The 21,890-nt window shown below is 41.5% G+C and overlaps 1 protein-coding gene across 1 annotated transcript in view; it reads right to left on the bottom strand.

Moving 5' to 3' along the window:
- The window catches only part of LOC144692711 (adhesion G protein-coupled receptor D2), a 290,395-nt gene that overhangs the window by 88,817 nt on the left and 179,688 nt on the right, over window positions 1-21,890 (bottom strand). Inside the window, exon 21 of the mRNA XM_078561799.1 lies at window positions 11,623-11,705. Coding sequence (XP_078417925.1) covers window positions 11,623-11,705 — 83 coding nt within the window. The remainder of the gene's footprint in view (window positions 1-11,622; window positions 11,706-21,890) is intronic.

Below are 21,890 nucleotides of genomic sequence, written 5' to 3'. Positions count from 1 at the left end.
GAGAGTGAAGAGCGTCAGTGTGAACTGGGAGAGTAAAGAGTATCAGTGTGAGCTGTGAAAGTGAAGAGTATCAGTGTGAACAGAGAGAATGAGGAGGAGTGTCAGTGTGAACTGTGAGAGTGAAGAGCGTCAGTGTGAACTGTGAGAGTGAAGAGCGTCAGTGTGAACTGTGAGAGTGAAGAGCGTCAGCGTGAACTGTGAGAGTGAAGAGCGTCAGTGTGAACTGTGAGGGTGAAGAGCGTCAGTGTGAACTGTGAGAGTGAAGAGCGTCAGTGTGAACTGTGAGAGTGAAGAGCGTCAGTGTGGACTGTGAGAGTGAAGAGTGTCAGTGTGAACTGTGAGAGTGAAGAGCGTCAGTGTGGACTGTGAGGGTGAAGAGTGTCAGTGTGAACTGTGAGAGTGAAGAGTATCAGTGTGAACAGAGAGAATGAGGAGGAGTGTCAGTGTGAACTGTGAGAGTGAAGAGCGTCAGTGTGAACTCTGAGATTGAAGAGTATCAGTGTGAGCTGTGAGAGTGAAGAGTATCAGTGTGAACTGTGAGAGTGAAGAGTGTCAGTGTGAGCTGTGAGAGTGAAGAGTATCAGTGTGAACAGAGAGAATGAGGAGGAGTGTCAGTGTGAACTGTGAGAGTGAAGAGTGTCAGTGTGAACTGTGAGAGTGAAGAGTGTCAGTGTGAACTGTGAGGGTGAAGAGTGTCAGTGTGGACTGTGAGAGTGAAGAGTGTCAGTGTGAACTGTGAGAGTGAAGAGTGTCAGTGTGAACTGTGAGAGTGAAGAGTGTCAGTGTGGACTGTGAGGGTGAAGGGTGTCAATGTGAACTGTGAGGGTGAAGAGTGTCAGTGTGAACTGTGAGAGTGAAGAGCGTCAGTGTGAACTGTGAGGGTGAAGAGTGTCAGTGTGAACTGTGAGAGTGAAGAGCGTCAGTGTGAACTGTGAGAGTGAAGAGTATCAGTGTGAACTGTGAGGGTGAAGAGTGTCAATGTGAACTGTGAGGGTGAAGAGTGTCAGTGTGAACTGTGAGAGTGAAGAGCGTCAGTGTGAACTGTGAGAGTGAAGAGCATCAGTGTGGACTGTGAGGGTGAAGAGTGTCAATGTGACCAGTGAGAGTGAAGGGTCTCAGTGTGAACTGTGAGAGTAAAGAGCATCAGTGTGAACTGTGAGGGTGAAGAGCGTCAGTGTGAACTGTGAGGGTGAAGAGCGCAGTGTGAACTGTGAGGGTGAAGAGCGTCAGTGTGAACTGTGAGGGTGAAGGGTGTCAGTGTGACCAGTGAGAGTGAAGAGCGTCAATGTGACCAGTGAGAGTGAAGAGTATCAGTGTGAACAGAGAGAATGAGGAGGAGTGTCAGTGTGAACTGTGAGAGTGAAGAGCGTCAGTGTGAACTCTGAGATTGAAGAGTATCAGTGTGAGCTGTGAGAGTGAAGAGTATCAGTGTGAACAGACAGAATGAGGAGAAGTGTCGGTGTGAACTGTGAGAGTGAAGAGCGTCAGTGTGAACTGGGAGAGTAAAGAGTATCAGTGTGAGCTGTGAAAGTGAAGAGTATCAGTGTGAACAGAGAGAATGAGGAGGAGTGTCAGTGTGAACTGTGAGAGTGAAGAGCGTCAGTGTGAACTGTGAGAGTGAAGAGCGTGAGTGTGAACTGTGAGGGTGAAGAGCGTCAGCGTGAACTGTGAGAGTGAAGAGTGTCAGTGTGAACTGTGAGAGTGAAGAGTGTCAGTGTGAACTGTGAGAGTGAAGAGCGTCAGTGTGGACTGTGAGGGTGAAGAGTGTCAGTGTGGACTGTGAGAGTGAAGAGCGTCAGTGTGAACTGTGAGAGTGAAGAGCGTCAGTGTGAACTGTGAGAGTGAAGAGCGTCAGTGTGGACTGTGAGAGTGAAGAGTGTCAGTGTGAACTGTGAGAGTGAAGAGCGTCAGTGTGGACTGTGAGGGTGAAGAGTGTCAGTGTGAACTGTGAGAGTGAAGAGCGTCAGTGTGAACTGTGAGAGTGAAGAGCGTCAGTGTGGACTGTGAGAGTGAAGAGTGTCAGTGTGAACTGTGAGAGTGAAGAGCGTCAGTGTGGACTGTGAGGGTGAAGAGTGTCAGTGTGAACTGTGAGAGTGAAGAGTATCAGTGTGAACAGAGAGAATGAGGAGGAGTGTCAGTGTGAACTGTGAGAGTGAAGAGCGTCAGTGTGAACTCTGAGATTGAAGAGTATCAGTGTGAGCTGTGAGAGTGAAGAGTGTCAGTGTGAGCTGTGAGAGTGAAGAGTATCAGTGTGAACAGAGAGAATGAGGAGGAGTGTCAGTGTGAACTGTGAGAGTGAAGAGTGTCAGTGTGAACTGTGAGAGTGAAGAGTGTCAGTGTGAACTGTGAGGGTGAAGAGTGTCAGTGTGAGCTGTGAGAGTGAAGAGTATCAGTGTGAACAGAGAGAATGAGGAGAAGTGTCGGTGTGAACTGTGAGAGTGAAGAGCGTCAGTGTGAACTGTGAGAGTGAAGAGTGTCAGTGTGGACTGAGGGTGAAGGGTGTCAAAGTGACCAGTGAGAGTGAAGAGGGTCAGTGTGAACTTGGAGAGTAAAGAGCGTCAGTGTGAACTGTGAAAGTGAAGAGTATCAGTGTGAACAGAGAGAATGAGGAGGAGTGTCGGTGTGAACTGTGAGAGTGAAGAGCGTGAGTGTGAACTGTGAGAGTGAAGAGCGTGAGTGTGAACTGTGAGAGTGAAGAGTGTCAGTGTGAACTGTGAGGGTGAAGGGTGTCAGTGTGAACTGTGAGGGTGAAGGGTGTCAATGTGACCAGTGAGAGTGAAGAGCGTCAGTGTGAACTGTGAGAGTGAAGAGTGTCAGTGTGGACTGAGGGTGAAGGGTGTCAAAGTGACCAGTGAGAGTGAAGAGGGTCAGTGTGAACTTGGAGAGTAAAGAGCGTCAGTGTGAGCTGTGAAAGTGAAGAGTATCAGTGTGAACAGAGAGAATGAGGAGGAGTGTCGGTGTGAACTGTGAGATTGAAGAGCGTCAGTGTGAACTGTGAGGGTGAAGAGCGTCAGTGTGAACTGTGAGAGTGAAGAGCGTCAGTGTGAACTGTGAGGGTGAAGAGTGTCAGTGTGAACTGTGAGGGTGAAGAGTGTCAGTGTGACCAGTGAGAGTGAAGAGCGTCAGTGTGAACTGTGAGATTGAAGAGCGTCAGTGTGAACTGTGAGGGTGAAGAGCGTCAGTGTGAACTGTGAGGGTGAAGGGTGTCAATGTGACCAGTGAGAGTGAAGTGTGTCAGTGTGAACTGTGAGGGTGAAGAGCGTCAGAGTGAGCTATGAACTGTGGGAGTGTGAGTGAAGATTGCTAGTGCGAAGTGTGAGAGTGAGGAGTGTCAGTGTGAACTGTGAGAGTGAACAGTGTCAGTGCGATCTGTGAGAGTGAAGAATGTCAGTGTGAACTGTGAGTGTGAAGAGTGTCAGTGTGAACTGTGAGAGTGAAGAGAGACAGTGTGAGCTGTGAAAGTGAAGAGTATCAGTGCGATCTGTGAGAATGAAGAGTGTCAGTGTGAACTGTGAGAGTGAAGAGGGACAGTGTGAACTTTGAGAGTGAATAGTATCAGAGTGAGCCATGAGAGTGAAGAGAGTCAGTCTGAACTGTGAGAGTGAAGAGTGTCAATGTGAAGTGAGAGCGAATAGTATCATTGTGAATTATGGGAGTGAGAGTGAAGAATTACAGTGAGAACAGTGAGAGTGAGAGTGAAGAGTGTCTGTGTGAACTATGAGAGTGAGTGAAGTGTGAGTGTGAACTGAGAGAGCAAGTGAGAAGTGTCAGTCTGAACTGTGAGGGTGACCAGTGTCAGTGCAATCTATGAGAGTGAATAGCATCGATGTTTACTGGGGGAGTGAAGAGTGTCAGTGTGAACTGTGAGACTGAAGAGGGACAGTGTGAGCTGTGAGAGTGAAGAGTGTCAGTGTGAAGTGAGAGTGGATAAGGTCAACGTGAAATGTGAGAGTGAGAAGTGTCAATACGAACTGTGTGACGGAGAATGAAGAGAGACAGCATGAGCTGTGAGAGTGAAGTGCGTCAGTGTGAACTGAGAGAGTGAATAATGTCAGCATAAACTATGGGAGTGAAGAGTGTCAGTGTGAACAGTAAATGTGAGAGTGAAGAGTGACAGTGTGAACTGTGAGAATGAGAAGTGTCGGCGTGAGCTGTGAGTGGATAGGGTCAACGTGAACTGTGAGAGTGAGAAGTGTCAATGTGAACTGTGCAAGGGCGAGTGAAGAGAGACAGTGTGAACTGTGAGAGTGAGAAGTGTCAGTGTGAACTGTGAGAGTGAGAAGTGTCGGTGTGAACTGTTTGAGGGTGAGTGAAGAGAGACAGTGTGAACTGTGAGAGTGAGAAGTGTCAGTGTGAACTGTTTGAGGGTGCGTGAAGAGAGACAGTGTGAACTGTGAGAGTGAGAAGTGTCGGTGTGAACTGTGAGAGTGAGAAGTGTCAGTGTGAACTGTTTGAGGGTGCGTGAAGAGAGACAGTGTGAACTGTGAGAGTGAGAAGTGTCAGTGTGAACTGTTTGAGGGTGAGTGAAGAGAGACAGTGTGAACTGTGAGGGTGAGAAGTGTCGGTGTGAACTGTGAGAGTGAGAAGTGTGGGTGTGAACTGTGAGTGGATAGGGTCAATGTGAACTGTGAGAGTGAGAAGTGTCGGTGTGAACTGTGTGAGGGTGAGTGAAGAGAGACAGTGTGAACTGTGAGAGTGACAGTGAAGAATGTCAGTGTGGACTGTGAGAGTGAAGAGTGACAATGTGAATATTGGGAGTGAGAGTGAAGAATTACAGTGTGAACAGCGAGAGTGAAGAGTGTCAATGTGATCTGTGAGAGTGAAGAGTGACAGTGTGAAGTGAGAGTGAATAGTGTCAATGTGAACTGTGAGAGTGAAGAGTATCAGTGTGAACAGTGACAGTGAGAGTGAAGAGTGTCAGTGTGAACTGTGAGAGTGAAGAGTGTTTGTGTGGACTGGGAGAGTGAGTGAAGATTGTCAGTGTGGACTATGTGAGTGAGAGTGAAGAGTGTCAGAGTGTACAGTGGGAGTGAGAGTGAAGAGTGTCAGAGTGAACAGTGGGAGTGAGAGTGAAGAGTGTCAGAGTGAACAGTGGGAGTGAGAGTGAAGAGTGTCAGAGTGAACAGTGGGAGTGAGAGTCTGAATTGTGAGGGGAGCGGATTTCCATGTGAGTCCAAAGCACGAGGGGAGTGCCAGTAGGAGCTGGAACGATGAGACAAACAAGAATTGAGTGTTGGGGGTGGGAGGGTGGGGGAGAACAGAAGTGCGTCTGAACTGGGAGGAGAGGAGAGAAGAATGCTTTCTTATCCACTGTGAAAACCACATAACCAATTTTAAAACCACATAACAATCAGATGGAACAGCAGAGAATTCCAGTACTTATCCACAATGTCTCTGCAAGGATTGGGGCAAAATCCTTCTAATTTCTGCCAGGATTAATAGCTGTACAAGTGACAAAATATTTGCTGTACTTGCAGCAAGGTGGTACAATTCAGTGCCTCACTATTCCTCCAAAGTAACTGCAAATCAACATTCTTTTGAGTCTGTGTCAAGCTTTCTTTTGAAGCTATTGCTGAGCCTTTGCTAGTTTTACAGATTGGTTTGTATGTAAATTGTGGTTATTCCCAGCACAAAAGGGGAAAATTGGGCCCCTGATCTTCTGAGCTGTGCATTATAAATAATGCATCATTAATGTGTATAGCTATGCATTTACACTGGAACTGGATGTTTGTTCTTGATTAAAATCCTACTAACAGAAATGTGCTGAGCTGACTCAGCAGCAGTGAATTCATAAAGAAAAGACTTATTGACATTGCTGTCTACTTTTGATAGACGATGATACACGCGCTTACTGAAACCCACACTAGAGCTAGAGTAGTTTGTATCTTCTTTATCATAACATAAACATAAACTGCAACTCTCAACTATTAAAACTACATCTATGCAATTAAAAATCTTGCCATGTTCATTGCATGGCCCAATTCAAGGGGCATCACAAATGAAACAATGTTTTCAGACACATTATACCTCATAGTGGGTCATACTTCAGTTATAAGACCTTCAAATTGCCAAACACACCCAAGGCCAAAGCTGGGATTGACGTGAATAACTGCTTTACTCTAAAGCTTGCCAATCAAATTGCCTTTTCATTTTCCTTTTTAATCGGACAACTGGCTGTTAGGCTGAAAATCCAGGGTGAGGGCCGCACCCAGCCCTAAATTCACAGTGTCAAGGGAGATAACTGTAAGATGTTGCAAATATCCCTTGTTCCAGCCTATTAAAGGATCCAAAATGCGTGGAAATTCATCACCACAGTCACTTTCACAACTACTGGCAATGCCATCCTTGTGTTGCTCTGTGGTTGCAGCTGTGGCTGTAGCAGGTGGTAGATTTGAATGAGGACCTCCTTAGTGAATGAGAGATGTTTGATGCACTGTTCCTCTCTGAGGTTGAGGTAGCAGAATTGCTCCCTGACCACCCTGGGCAGGTATACCCTCCTGCCGAGAGCTTTTCTCCTCTTCCTCCTCCTCCCACTTCCATAGGTTTATCCTGCTCTGTGTTGCCTCTGCTCATTCTTCCTGTAATGCCGTAATCCAAGAAGGATGCAAACTACTGTACTCATATCTGGGGGCAAGTGGTTTGTAAAAAATCCCTGACAACAGGATCAAGTTCTTCGTCACGTACCACACCACTCCTTGTAGATTTTAGCAACTTTAAATAACAGTACAAACCACCAAACACTTCTACAAATGTAGCAACAGCCAGTGGAAATCAGTCAGGAACTAACCTGAAAATAGTTGATGATCCATTTAAATAGTTTTAGTGAGAGGTCCTTCCGGCTGCTGAACACTTAGGAAAGAGCCCAGTCCTATTCTACCTAGCTAGATCATCGACATTGAAAGTGGCAGCAGGGGTGTCAAATCAGCACTACACTAATACCCTAGCCAAGGCTGGGGTCTGAATGGCCTGCAACAGCAATGTGCGCAAGGGATGCAGATGCCATTTTGCAAGCAAAATAACGCTGGTACCACCAAAAATACAGGTGCTATGAAACCAAATTTTACTGTGTGTATGCGCGGTTTGTGTGTGTATGCGTGTGTGTGCACAGTTTGTGTGTGTGTGTGTGTGTGTGTGTGTGCGCGTATGCGCACATGGGAGAAATGCATTGTGGGGGTTGTAGTTTTCCTCTGATCCACAAGAACCCACAAGTCATGATGACTAAGTAGAATAGGACTGGGCAGTTCTAGTGAGACACATAATATGGGAATTGTTGTTTTTCTGCACTTATAACCATCTTACTCGACTATGACAAACAACAACAATGGGACAAAAGTGCATGTTTGCGCAGGATCGGAGAGGGATGTTTGAGGTGTATTGATGTTGATCTCAAACGAGTCAGCCAGATTATCGATTAGATATCCACCTGCTCAGGCAGTGCTCACTGAGGATTCACATGTGCATAAAATTTCCTTCATCCCCCCTGAAAAAACATGTTTTGAAATAGCAAAACCTCAGGATGTCCCAAAGCACTTGACATTAACCAACAAAGTGTTTTTTTTTATAGTCACTGTTGTAATATAGCAAGTGCAACCGCCAATTTGCTTACAGGAAGCTCCCTGTTTTTTAGTGATGTTGATTGAGGGATGAATATTGTTCAGGACACCAATGCTAATTCCCCTGCTATTTTTCAAAATAGTGCCATGGGATATTTTATGCCATTCCAAAGGGCAGACGTTATCTTTTTTAACGTCTCATCCCAAAGACAGCACCTCCAACAATGCGGCTCTCCCTCAGTGCTGCACTGGAATATGAGGTGAAAATTTGTGCTCAAGTCCCTGGAGTGGGAGTTGAACCCACAACCTTCTGATTCCGGGGCAAGAGTGCTACCAACTGAACCAAGTGACAAAGCAAGGGTTTTTCAAAGGCAATACTTCTCCAAGAACTACATGAGGGGGAAAAAAATACAATCATTTAAACAACTGAGGAAAAAAGGAACCTTTTTGAGGGAGTTGAGAAATACAAATAAACAACATTACTGGCAAATTAAGCAAAGATTATAAATCCACCAAAGGTGACCTGGCGTTACAATGCCCTGGCCACATTTGTGGCCCTGACAATGGAAGGTAGGACAAAAGTGCTATGCCTTTCAAAATATAACCAAATGAGGGCCACAGGTTTTGGGCAGAAAAGGCACTTATTCTTAATTGAGTGATGGCAAAGCTGGTAAATAGGTTTTTATAATTATTACAGCAATGGAAGATACAGGTCAAGGGAGGTGAGAGCAGGGTAGGGGGACTAGTTTTGGGTGGCAATAGCAAAGAGTTCACAGAGACACCTGGGTTAAATGGCCTTCTTTTGTGCTGTTGAGTTCTACCACTATAACTGTACATTTTTATATTGGCATAAATCAAATCAGTAATTGATAGTTTGTTTCAGTACATTCAATGATGGGTGAACTGTGATTGCATTAAGGCTGGAGCAGTAAACATTAAAAATCTTACACCAGGTTCTGGTCTGTTCATAAGCAACACCATAGAACATCTACTAGCGATTAAAGAAACATTTCAACTTCCAAAAAGTTCCACACAGAGTTTCAAATTCTGTTTGCCCTTCCTACTAAAGGAATGCTCACAAAGTGACAGAGTTATGGAAGAGATTTCAATCCATCCGTTTTGAATTTAAAAATGGGTTCATACTTTAATATTTGCTCTGGTCTGTATTACTGGCTGTCAGTCATAAATCGGAGTGTACTGCAATGATGTAATCAATGCCTCCACTCATAAGTCACCGACATCCAATCAGTTGTCATATATTGCCAACAGGCAATTCCACACATCTGATAGTGAGCATCCTTACAGAAACCTTCATTCATCATAACGCCCAAATTGAACAGAACTGAAATCACTTTTTCCCTGGGAACCTCTAATCTTTTTAGCACTGCTAATTTGTACAATACAAATTGTGAGGGATATCCAGGTTTAATAAGCCAATACAAACAGCTTACAGCACGTGTAAGTGCAGCACTGACTCCTGCAGCAATTATTTCCAAAAGGTTGAAGCCTCAAAAGAATGAATGAAAAGAATATGTAAAACAATTCACAGTAAAATGCTCTGCAGTCATGGTTCCTCACTGAATATAACTTAAGGAAAAACACAGTACATAAAACACAGAGGATATAATTTTGAGGCTGTTAATAACCATTTGATATAGTGGTAATGGAATCTTGAAGGACTTGATCGTGTAGTGGGGTTAAGGTTCTTGCTTCAGTTTCCCGTGGTCTTCCATCATAGCACACTGATGCTATGATTCATGAACAGAAGCCATCCAGAAAGTGAGAGAGTGAGAACATGTGAGTGAACGTGCGAATGACTGTGTGTAACAGTGTGTGTTTGTGCACATGCTTGTTCCATTTATAAGTGAAACAGGGATAGGGAAAGGAAGTCTGGATGGGAATTGTCCATCTTATTCTCTGACAAGTCAGACTATATTTAGTTGAACAAAGTACTACGCTGGCAGTCGCCTGTAAACATTGGCTCTGAATTTGGTGCAAAAATAACAGTGACGTGCACTGTTCTTAATATGCAAATTGCTCAGTCACTTGTGGCCAGGCATAAGTGTGCAACACAGTGACATTTTATCATAGAATCGGAGAATTGTTACAGCACAGGATGCCATTCAGCCCATCATGTCTGTGCTGGCCCTCTGAATGAGCAATTCACCTAGTGCAACTCCCCTGCCTCTTCCCCACAGCCCTGCAAATTTTGCCTTTTCTGATAATGATCCAATTCCCGTTCGAGAGCCTTAATTGACCCCCAACTCCACCACCTACTCAGGCAGTTCATTCCAGGTTCTAATCATTTGATGCGTGAAAAAGGTTTTCCTCATGTCATCATTGCTTCTTTTGCCAATTACCTTAAATCTGTGCCCTCTGGTTTTCGATCCTTCCACCAGTGGGGACAGTTTCTCACTATCTACTCTGTCCAGACCCCTCATGATTTTGAATACCTTTATCAAATCTCCTCTCAACCTTCTCTTCTTCATGGAGAATAGTTCCTACTTCTCCAATTTTTCTATGTAAATGAAGTTCCTCATGAAACTTCTCTGCAACCCCTCTAATACCTTCACATCCTTCCGAAGGTACAGTACCCAGAACTAGACGCAATACTCCAGCTGAGGCCAAACCAATGTTTTATACATGTTTAACATCACTTCCTTGCTTTTGTACCCCTATTTATGCCCCTATTTATAAAACCCAAGATGCTGTATGCTTTACTAACTGGTCCCTCTATTCCTGCGCCCCCTTTAGAATTGTACTCTATTTTATATTGTTTCCGCGTTCTTCCGATCAAAATAGATCACTTCACACTTCTCTGCATTAAATTTTATCTGCCACTTGTCCACCCAATCTGCCTACGTTTAAGCTTTACACTATCCTCCTCATGGTTCACAATACTTCCGAGTTTCGTATCTTCCCCAGATTTTGACATTGTGCCCTGTACACCAAGGTCTAGGTCATTAATATATATATATCAGGTAGAGGAGGTGTCCTAACATCGAGCCCTGGGAAACTCCACTATAAAACCTTTCTTCAGTCCAAAATTCAACTGTTCACCACTACCCTCTGTTTCCTGTCACTCAGCCAATTTCATATCCATGTCGCTGCTGTCTCTTTCATTCCATGAGCTATAACTTTGCTCAAACGTCTGTTGTGTGGCACTTTATCAAATGCCTTTTGGAAGTCCATTTACCCCGCATCAACAGCTTTACCCTCATCAATCCTCTCTGTTACCTCATCAAAAAACTCAAGCAAGTTAGTTAAACATGCTTTTCCCTTGACAAATACATACTGGCTTTCCTTAATCAACCTGCATAAAGGGTGTAACATTTGCAATTCTCCAGTGTTCTGTCTCCATCCCGAATCTAAAGAAGACTGGAAAATTAAGGCCAGTGCATCTGCAATTTCCACACTCACTTTCTTCAGTATCCTTGGATACATCTCATCCAGTCCTGATGACTTATCAACTTTAAGTACAGGCAGCCCATCCAATACCTCCTCCTCATCACTTTTCAGCCCTTCAAGTGTCTGAACCATCTCCTTTTTCATCATGACCCGGACAACATCATCCTTGGTAAAGACGCCACTCAACTGTAGCTACTTATCAATTATTTTTTTTAAAAACAAAATGATCCAAAAATTCAGAACTGTTCCAGTGCTTATAGTGATGTTGACCTCAGGTTGAGGGAGTCTACAAGGTCAGCTTTGGAGGTCAAATGCAGGTATATCCTGGCACTTGTGGATTTTCAGCCCCAATTCATGCATGTGTTTATGTATGTAAATGTATTATATATGTTTCTACATATATATATATATATATATATATATGCATGTTTATGGGATGATTTGTGCTATGCACACAATGCTGATTGAACCTAAAGGAAATAAAATGTTTTTTTTTTAAATATACCCAGTGCTGCAAAGGTTAAGCCTGCATCTTGACATGTTTATCTAATATAGATGATCTCAGAATGAACTAGCTACTAATATAAAACAAGGCTGTGGTTTTACAAGCTTAGCAAGTGAATGGAAAGCCTGCACAGTGAGTTAAGTGCTCTGATTGTACCTTAATGGAGGCCACTGGGCTCTGAGAACAGCACGACAGCTCCTCATCAGGTCCTCGTGGCAGGCTGGGGGTTGACAGCTGTCCTAATGAAGAGGAAGAAGGGGAAAAATAAGAGAAATTAGTCAAAGCAAAAGGTTACTGCAATTTTATTTAACAATTCAGGACCGCAGCAAAAACATCAGCCGTGCTTTTTGAGGTTAGAGGTGATTTGAAAGCATGGGTTCACGTTGATGTGCAGTTCCAGCGATGTCAGTCGCCTTCTGGTACCTCCCCTTAACAGCCATTCATCATATGTGATCCTAGTCTGTTCATATATGGGGGACCTCACAGTCCAGTTCTATCCCAGCTTCACTCCATGTGTTACACGATCAGAGACACAAAAGACCAACATTTTAAATGAGAGATGAAATAGCTCAAATTAAGCCGGGAACTTTGGATTGACTTCTTCAGCAAGACTATGTTGCCCATTACCTCATGATGTACCGTATTTACATTATGCATGAACTAAGTCACAGTGAGGGGTGCATTATTTAAATTAATTTTGAAATTTACTCCCCCTTCCCTTCTAATAGTATGTGTTCATGACGAGGTCCTGTTCCAGGGATGATATTTATCTTCTGGTACCTCTCCTTTTCAACTATTCATCATGGGTGATCCTAAACAGTAAGTATCTATTCAAATCTGGGAGGCAATAGTCCCAAATTTCATCTTGCCTCCACTCTTATGTTCACACACAAATCATTAGATGGATTTGGACTGAACAATTGCACCTATAAACTCAGAATCAAAGCAGAACTGCATTTTCTTAAATCTTCAGATTGTTTCTAGCAGAATGGTATGTATAATGCTGGGACGCTCAGTTAATATAATTCTGTCACAAAGATAGCATATGCCCTCTTTTAATTCATCTAATAATTATTTAAATTATAATCTACTCCATTGACTTGGGTGTGAAGATAATTAATATTTTGACTTTGATAAAAACAAATTTTTTTTTAGGGAAAAAACAGGTTATTTAATCCTCCAACTTGAGGGACAGAATGAGTTCATAATATCTCCGAATTAATACCAGGAACTCACTTTTTTTTTTCTATTTGCAGCATTTAAATGTTGGGAAGTTGAAAACTGAGACTGAGAGCTGTGAAGGAAGCAGTACCTGGAACCTGCGTACTTGGCATCCTCAAGCCATTTATTTGTAGCACAAAATAAACTAGACGTAACACTGGAAGTTGATGTAACCAGCTGGAAATAACAGTTCACATCTTGTGCACTTTGTTTAAGCCATCTGGATGTTCCATTGTGTTTGGTCAACACTGACTGTCAACGTGTGACAGTTGATATATGTTTAGTTCAAGTAAACTGCCCACAGCCTGCTCCTGGGACCGCGTGCTTAGGTTTTCAGCATTTTGTGGAAATTTCTGTCAAATTGCAACAGGGTTGTCTGCATCCTCTGTGGCAGCCCTCCAAATTCCTCAGGCATTTTATCGGACCGGTGTTCTGCTGTAGTGCTTTATAGGTTATGAAAACTATGCCAAAGTTCTTGCGAGCAGCTGGTTGAGTGTCAGCTGACAGGAATGATTTTTCAATATGTACTACAGAATAAAGAGAAGGGCTATTCCTGGGAGAATCAGAGTTGTGTATGTTTGACAAGAAACCCATCGAACAAACGAGCCACATGAAAGAGGCTGCACAATTGTTGTCTGATGTTCTTCTGTCTCTGCAGCACAGAGATCTGACAAGAAAGATTTTATGGCATTACCTGCGGAAGGCAAGCATTTTCTGGTAACTGCACAAACACATTGCTACACTTAAAGCTTCATAATAGAGCTGTGCACCCACCAGATTTAGACAAGAGGATCTTGATTACTAACTTAATTTAGTTTTGTACCATTTTGGCCAATTGTTCTTCACCAGCTTCATTAGACTTACGAGCTCTGCTTATTTCATACTCAGGCTAGAAGTGTTCTAGTTCACTCTGAGATAAGAAAATCAATTGGTGCAGTCCCCATTTACATTATTTTTCACAGGAGGATTACAATGCATGCCACTGCAACTTTACTTTTGTCCTCTGTATTACGTTTCATACTGGGGTAGGGCTGCCAACACTCCCAGGATTGTCCTGGAGTCCCTGGGAATTAAAGATTAATCTCCAGGTTACTGTTCCCAGAAAAAGTCAGAGGCCCATCAAAAAACAATTCTGTTCTTTTTTAACTTTCGTTGAGCACTTTTGTTTATTAGTTATATGTATTGGAGATGGTAAAAAAGGGTAGAACAGTTAGAGGCGGAAAACCGTATGATTGCTCCAGGAATAGGTCCAACCAAAATTGGTAACGTTGTTGCTGGGTCGAGAGAGGGCAAAGAGAGATTATGTGATGTTTTGCTGTACCACAAGAAAAAGACTGGGTGGGAGACCCTGGATTGAGTCCTCAAAAGCGTTTATAATACAGTACCTCTGTGATCACGCTGGCTTGAAGCCAATTTCCAAATAGCTATAATTTTTCAGCCAGTATGATTCCAGATGGCACAATTAGGCAAGGTTACATAACAATTTTGTTTCAGATTCACTCCTGCATAATCAATCTGGTACTGATTTAATGATATGTTTAGCCTTTCAAGCTTTGTAAGTAGAAAATGTGCATTGAAGGCGAACACCCAAATCAGACCTTGCACTCCTCTATGAGGAATGTGCAGCCCAGAAAGGCTAAACATCAATCCAAAGCCATGTCAGAGATAGAACTTCAGGCTAAAGAGCCAGTTTAAATGATTGGTTAAAAATCTCCTGTGCAGCAAAGATCAAATTTAATTCAAGCCTATTGGTCAAAAATTAGTTTGATACAATTTGATGTTTACAAGTCACTTCTCCATGATGTCAATTTTCTTCCCAATCCATAGACTCAATGTACAGGGGATAAAGCAAACAATAAGGATAGGCATTCAGGCTGTTTCCACGGGCCTGATCTGGACTGGTGCAGTTCAAAATTGATCTAAAAAAATGGAAATAGGGGGTAGTCATTTTACATCATGGCAATTTACATTGTATTTCTGCTCACAATAGATACAAACGTTGGTGAGGGTGCAGAGATTTACTGGAATGGTACCAGGGATAAAGGGCTTCAATTGGGTGGAGAGGGAGTAGAGAAGCTGAGATTGGCCTCCTTAGAGGATAGGATGTTAAAGGGAGATTCAACAGAGATATTCAAAATTATAAGAGGTTTTGACAGAGGAGATATTAAGACACAGTTTCCATTGGTTGGTAACCAGAGGATACAGATTTAAGACAATTGACAAAAGAACCAGAGGCAAGAGAAGAATTTCTTTTATGCACAGAGTTGATAAGATTTGAAATTCACTGCCTGATGGGTGGTGGAAGCAGATTCAATACCTTCAAAAAGAAATTAGATAAATACACGAAAATGAAAAAAAAATTGCAGGGTTATAAAAAGAGAGGAGGAGAGCAGAACCAATTGGATAGCTTTTTCAAAGAGCCAGCACATGCACATTGTACTGTATAATGCAATGGTTCTGTAGAATCAGTGCAATCTTAACTATCAGCAGCACATAGAAACAGCGCTGCAGTTTGCTGTCAGGTTGGATGTTGTAACAGGTCTTGTGGAAAAGTAATACTCTATAAAGGGAGAAAATTGTGAAGTTGCTGTTCTTTTAGAGGCTTCTGTTGTCCTGTACTTAAAATTATCCATGCCCACTGCAACAAAAATTGCCAACTATTGTTACCATCAGATTAGGGACCTTTAACATTCAAAAAGAAATCTGAATACCTCGTTTTAAATAATAGAACTACGCCACAAGATTTCACTTTCTTTTTTAACAAAGCAAAACAAGCACTGTTAACTTAACAATATTGTTTATGCACTCAGGTTTGTTTCTTACTTCCCCCAAGAATTCTCTTATAAGGCACATCAATATTAAAGTTATTTACTTCTGTAGGTAAGTATGTTCGCAAATATGCCACAGTCCTCTGGATAATTCTCCTCAGCTCCAGCTATACTCAGAGGTAAAAATTTCATTTACCATCTCTTGACTGTGAAAGCCTCAGTCCCTTTTTCTGGTTACTTTTACAATACTTCCAAGCTAATCTGCTGGTTATTTTCTTTTGCAATAAGACATCGAAACCTACTGTAGATTCTCCCTCTAGCTTCAAACTAGGCAATCTTCAAGCTTCTGTTCCTAACAAAATTCAAGCTGAGATTAAGCCACATCTGTCTTTCATGTGGTAAATGATGAAGTTAGTGCTTTACTCTGCTTACAGTGCAGGTCTGTCTAACTGTCATTTATTCTGGCTGCAAACCACACTAGGTCTAAACTGTAACTAAAAACCTCTCCCAGCAAACCCAGATAAATTGAAACCAGAGAGCCTTTCTAAGCTCCACCCCTCTCCGTGGCAACATAGCCTGCTCTGGGCTATCCTCAAACCAACCTTTAAGTTAGTTATCCCACATTTAAAATTTCAGTTTTGATCAGATGAAGTAAATGAGTTTTATAACCTTTCAGGGTTCACTGAATGATTTCAAAATAATTTAGTGCTAACTCCCAAAACAAAAACATCCCTGAACTGCACTTATAGCTCTGTCTCTTCTGACTTAATTAAACAAATGTGGATAACCTTCTGAACTGCCACTTTTAAAAATGTTCTGGCAATCTTTAAAGCCCAGCATTTTAATTGCCTTACCTTTACAACAATAATCTTCCCATGAACTAACCATTACCTTTAAAATATTAACATGAACCATGAAATCAAGAGTCCTCTGAAATTCTGGAGCCTTTAATCAGCTGCTATTTAATTTTGTAGTTGCTATTACTTGCACTTTTGATCTAATATTAAGAATTTCCACATCTTCTTCCCTCTTTCCCCATAGCCACTTAGCATGAACTTCCTAAAATCACCACTGATTTAATATTGACACAATGTTTTGAATGTTTGTCTTCTTAGTTTTTCCATTACAAGATATTTAATCATCGCATTTTACTCCTCTTGCATGTCTGCATCGTGGTTTCTCTACAGCCACCAATGCTATCCTGTGATTGGTCACCAAGAGGTAGACATTCCCTTCCTTTACCCCGCAAAGAAAAAAGCTCAAACAGCAGTAAGTGTGTGTCTGTCTATCTGCCTGTGTCTGTGTCTGTAGGATTGAAAAGGCAGGTCTAGGACCCACAAATACTGACGGCTGGACCCAGAGGGAGATTTTGGAAGAGGCAGCCAATTAAGTGATTCGACTCATGGAGCCCCCATACAAGTAAGGACAGCCGATGGGCTCCCAAGTCTGGAGGGCCAACAGGAGGCTGTTCAGCTCTGGAAGATCGGCAGCCCCAGGGTCACAGGTGGGTGCTGCCGATGTAGGTTGGAGAACAGCAGGGCACCCTCAAGATGGAGGTGCCCTGTGAAGAGTTTTCAAAGTTTAAAAATAAGAAGTGGCCACAGCTGCCAGACTATAGCTCAGGCTTCCCCTCCACTAGATGGCATGTGGTCACAGCTTTCTCCCTCTGGCAATCGTGGCTATTGTGGGTTGGGGGGGTGGATAGCGGGTTTTAAACTGAACGAGGCATCAATGGTCCCGCACCCATTCACCTCAATGGGGGCCTGCATGCTGAAAGGACAATTCCAGACGGCTTTTGATTAGAGCCCTAAATGGACAATTGAATTTGCCTAATTGGCTTACCCATCACTGTTAGGCAGGTAGCTGTCACATCCCCTCCCTCAAAATAACATGAAGGTGGGACCACGGTGGTGGACCAGGATGGCAGCTGATAGCAAGCAATTGCCAACATGCCTGCCTCCAGTTCTGCCTCTGAATCTCCACGAAAATTCAGCCCCTTGTGTCTGTGACTCATAGGCACTGCAAAGTAAGCAATTAAAGGTAACGCTTTGCAAATAACATTGTTCAACAAATTAATAAAGTTTTTCAGAAAATTAGCCTAATAAATATTGCGTTATATTAAATTAGACTGTACTAGATTTTGTAAAAGAATTTTACAACCATGGATCCTACAATCTGGGATCTGTGGCACAATATTAATGAAACTGTTTATTCAGTACTGTACTTATGAGTCTTATATTTCTCTGGCTCAAAGTGAAATAGTTTCTAAATTTTATAGGTTAACAAGGAAGCACAAGGGACATGAAAAGAAAAACTATATAATTATTGTAATTTTTAAATTCTAGTTCATGCCTTCAACAGCACTCATTGTAATTTTTATGTACTAATCTTCAAACCTTCTTACAACCATGGCAAATCATTAAATAAGAAACAGGAAACAGACTGAAAATGTCTTTACATATTTAAAGAGCATTTTATGCAACTAAATCTATATGACACAATAACGTGAATTAAATGATAACTTAAAGACAAGTTGCTTTGTAACCAAAGGTAAAGGAATTAATGATATTTAAGTTGTGAAGATGATAATTTTGCTGATGAAGTCGTTGTTTCCTCTGGTGCCCTATTCATTATGTAAAGTTAAAAAAATGTATTGTGGGTCTGTAGTACTCACATTCCTTAATGATCTCCTGCACCTGCTCATCTGGTACATTTTTAATTAACACTCTAAGGAGGTTTGTCAGTAGTAATCAAAAACATTGTCACTTATAAAGCTGTGGCAAAAAATCAATAGTTTTTCATCAGAAAAGGTTATTTCTGGCATAAGTGAACCATTTAATTGCTTCATTCCAATAAACAAAACTACACATTTTAATGACTTGATCCTATGAATCAATACAGCCATACATTTTATTAAGCAGCAACATGTGGGAAGATATTTTGAGTGCTACCAATCAAGGCAGAAACATTTTCCTTATTTTCATTTACTTGGTAACTGCAATAAGTTTCAAAACCCATGCAGGTCCATGATTTATACATAGGAATTGACCCCCATGGCAGTAACACAGTGATGGGTGACTGGTTTTCAACAGTAAGCCACTGGCACTTGACAAAGTGCCTGGAGCAGAATGAATTCACTTCTTTTTCCCTCACTCATCAACAGGCGCTGCCCTGACCCCCTCCTGTCCTGACTGATGTGACAGGGCCTTGTCCTTTTTGACTGAGAAAACCTACAGTGAGGTTTATTTTTCCAAGACACTCCAGGTTCACTTTGCACTCACCTTCTTCAAAAAGTGTCACGTAGAACATGAACAGGATTTTCAAAGCGAGCATAACATTTACGTATAGTTTAGAAACCATGACACTGAGATGCAACTCCTGACAAAAAATAAAGAAGAGCATTAACTTTCAATTCTCCTACAGGCATTGCTTCACAGCTCATGGCTATTGCTTTTTCAATTTCTCCCCAGAGAGCCAGGAGTTATTACCCCTGTCGATGGAGGAGAAAGGGATGTTATTCCCCTGTCACCCACCCAACTCTGGCATATTCCCTTTCCTGATCTATAGCCTTCCATAGGAAAAAAAGTGTCTGAAATGCTGTTAGTTCTCAACTATGTCAGATTCATCTACCTGTACCACTGGAATTATTTTCCAGGGCTAGAGTGACACAATGTCACAGGAGTCAGATGAAAAGAATTTCAAAACAAATATGGTGTGTGCGACACCAGGTATAATGAGACAATCACAAAGAGGACATATTTGAAACCTGAAGTATGGATTTAATTATTAACTAAGGTTACAATAAAACAAACAACCTCCTGTGTTTTGAACAAGTCTGCAAGTCTTTTAAATTGTTCTAGTCTGTGGTAAAAGTATATAAATTACAGCATTCTAGGTTTGAACCAAAGAAAGCAGCACCAATAACTGATTAATTTTACTTATAACTAGTGTTAGAAGAAAATAAAGACTTTTTCTGTGGTCAATGAACGTACTTTATATTGTGTCTCCAAAGTATGGATTTTTTTCTGCAATGACAGTCCTGCCTAAGCAGTGCTTTTAAGTGCTTCACATGTAAGCAAAACATTAAATATCAAATTCTCCACATATTTTGATGAGGACTCACTTTCCTGATATTTTTCGCAGATATACATGAAAATATGCTTATCTGTGATTAAAAAAAAAGATATTCAGTTAATATAATTCTTGGCCACTTGGAACCAAATATTTTAATTTTTCAATCCAAGAATTGGAAAACTACTAAGCATACATAAAGGCCTGTAATGTGAAAACTTGGTCAAATCCTGAAAACTTTGAATCATATCAAATTAACATTACTTCAGAGAGCTTGGCATTTTTACCTGGTTTATTCAGTACGCCCTATGATTCAATGGTCCTGATTTCAAAACTTAATTATTAGATTTTTCTTTAAAATATGCCGACATAAAAAATATCAATTTGGGACATAATGTAACCATGTAATTAAAGTTCCAAATAAACACAGCAAACTGCACACCACTTCACAAAATATCGGTTCACTGGCAAAGGTTTTACGTCAAAACCTTTGTGCATTGTCCTGAAGGTTTTAGAAATGTTTTAACACGTTGGCTTTCATTTTCCCTACTGTAGAACTCACACATATTCCTGTGCTAGAAATTACTGTGCCATTACAGGTTAATTTTTATGTTGGGACATAAACACGTGCAGTAAGTACAATTAAAAGAAGAATGGGACACATACTGGAAATGGAATGAATGTGGCAACACTGAATGCATAGTGGTCATGACACACTTTATTTACTGTAACTGAGCTGCAATTAATGCCAGAATCAGAGAGCACCAGCTGTTAAATGGTTGACAAAGAGGGGAAGTTTAAAGCTAGCTTAGGCTTAAATTTAACAGTCCCCTTAGGAAACCGAATCTGAGGTCAAACAGTTTTTTTATATATAAACTGTATTGTTTTTTGTGGTGCATGTCATTCCTGGGGATTCTTCTAAATTAAACTTCACCCAGGGCGTATTCTCACGGAATCAGCGACCAGTGTCATGCTAATGTAATGTATTTTTTTTTTAACTATAGGGTACACTTTAATCAAATACATTCAACTCAGTCTATCTTCTAAAAAGAAGTTGCCGTTTATCTTACATTTACAAGCAACACCTATACCTGCAATGTGAAGCAGAATGTTAAAAGGGATGCAGTGAGAAATGACCATCAAGCCAAGTCCTATTAAAAGACCATGTGCAATCTGCAGGGTTTAGAGACTCCTTTCAACTTTTTTTTTAAATGACGAATAACCACAACCTCAAACAACATGAAGCAGTATGAAGTTTTTTTTTTGTTGCTGGTTTCACTCCCTTCCCAAGGTAATCAAGCAAAACCTCCAGGATATTGATCTAACGTAACAATCTACATTATTCAGTCTGATTGGCAGTGCTACCATCCATCAGAAGGGGGAACGGTTGAAACCGACACTCTGTCAGCTTGTTCTGGTGGTTCAGGTGGATGTAAAAGATCTCGTGTCGTTACTTAAAGAAGAGCAAGGATATCTCTCAGTTCCCTGATGGCATTCCTCCCTCATCCAACGCCACAAGAAAAAGAGGAATTGGTTATTGACTTAATTGTGTGATCTTGCTGTGTACAAAATGGCTGCTACATTTGCCTATAAAGCAAGAATCTCATAACTTGAGCATGAGGTGGCTGAGTGATGTGATAAGGTGCTGTATAAATGATGCTTTTTCTTTGACTGGTTTACCTGACATAGAATTTTCATGGTGCCATACAACTCTGATAGGATATTTAATCATCTGTGACTATGCTTATCCTTATAATTTTCAATCTCATTCTGAATCAGCTCTTCATTAATCTCCTTTAAAATGGTTGATTGGTATAAAATTAAGCACACTTTTGTTTTAGGAATTAGCTCAATATATCTACTACTCACTGAGGAAGGAAATGTTTTCTAATCTCGGGTTTCAGTTGAGGCTGATCAATGTTATGCCTGTGTCCTCTATTTATACAAACACAGCTAAGCTAAATAATCTCTTCATTACATCTACATTCCTCACTTTATTTTAGAAGATCTGGATCATGTCCTCACTCAATTTTCTTCTTTGCTGACAAAAATAATTTCAAGGACTTCTTCTCATGAGTTATAGATTTAAATCCTGGGATCATCCTGGCCATTTTCTCTGAACCCTTTCCAATGAAGAAAGGGGAGAGCTTGCACCTATACAGCGCCTTTTCTGACCCCAGGTCGTCGCAAAGTACTTCACAGCCAATGAAGTACTTCTGAAGTGCAGTCATTCTTGTAATGTTGGAAATATAACTTTAAAGGTAGTCACTCAAAATTGCATATACCAACACATAGGGCCAGATCTTTGCGGAGTCGAGCCAATTATGGAGGCCTTTAAAAATTGTAGGTGGGACCCAGATGCCC

The sequence above is a fragment of the Cetorhinus maximus genome, chromosome 17, assembly GCF_964194155.1.
Source record: "Cetorhinus maximus chromosome 17, sCetMax3.hap1.1, whole genome shotgun sequence".
In the NCBI taxonomy this organism is placed as follows: domain Eukaryota; kingdom Metazoa; phylum Chordata; class Chondrichthyes; order Lamniformes; family Cetorhinidae; genus Cetorhinus; species Cetorhinus maximus.
This window is presented reverse-complemented; position numbering and strand designations above follow the sequence as displayed.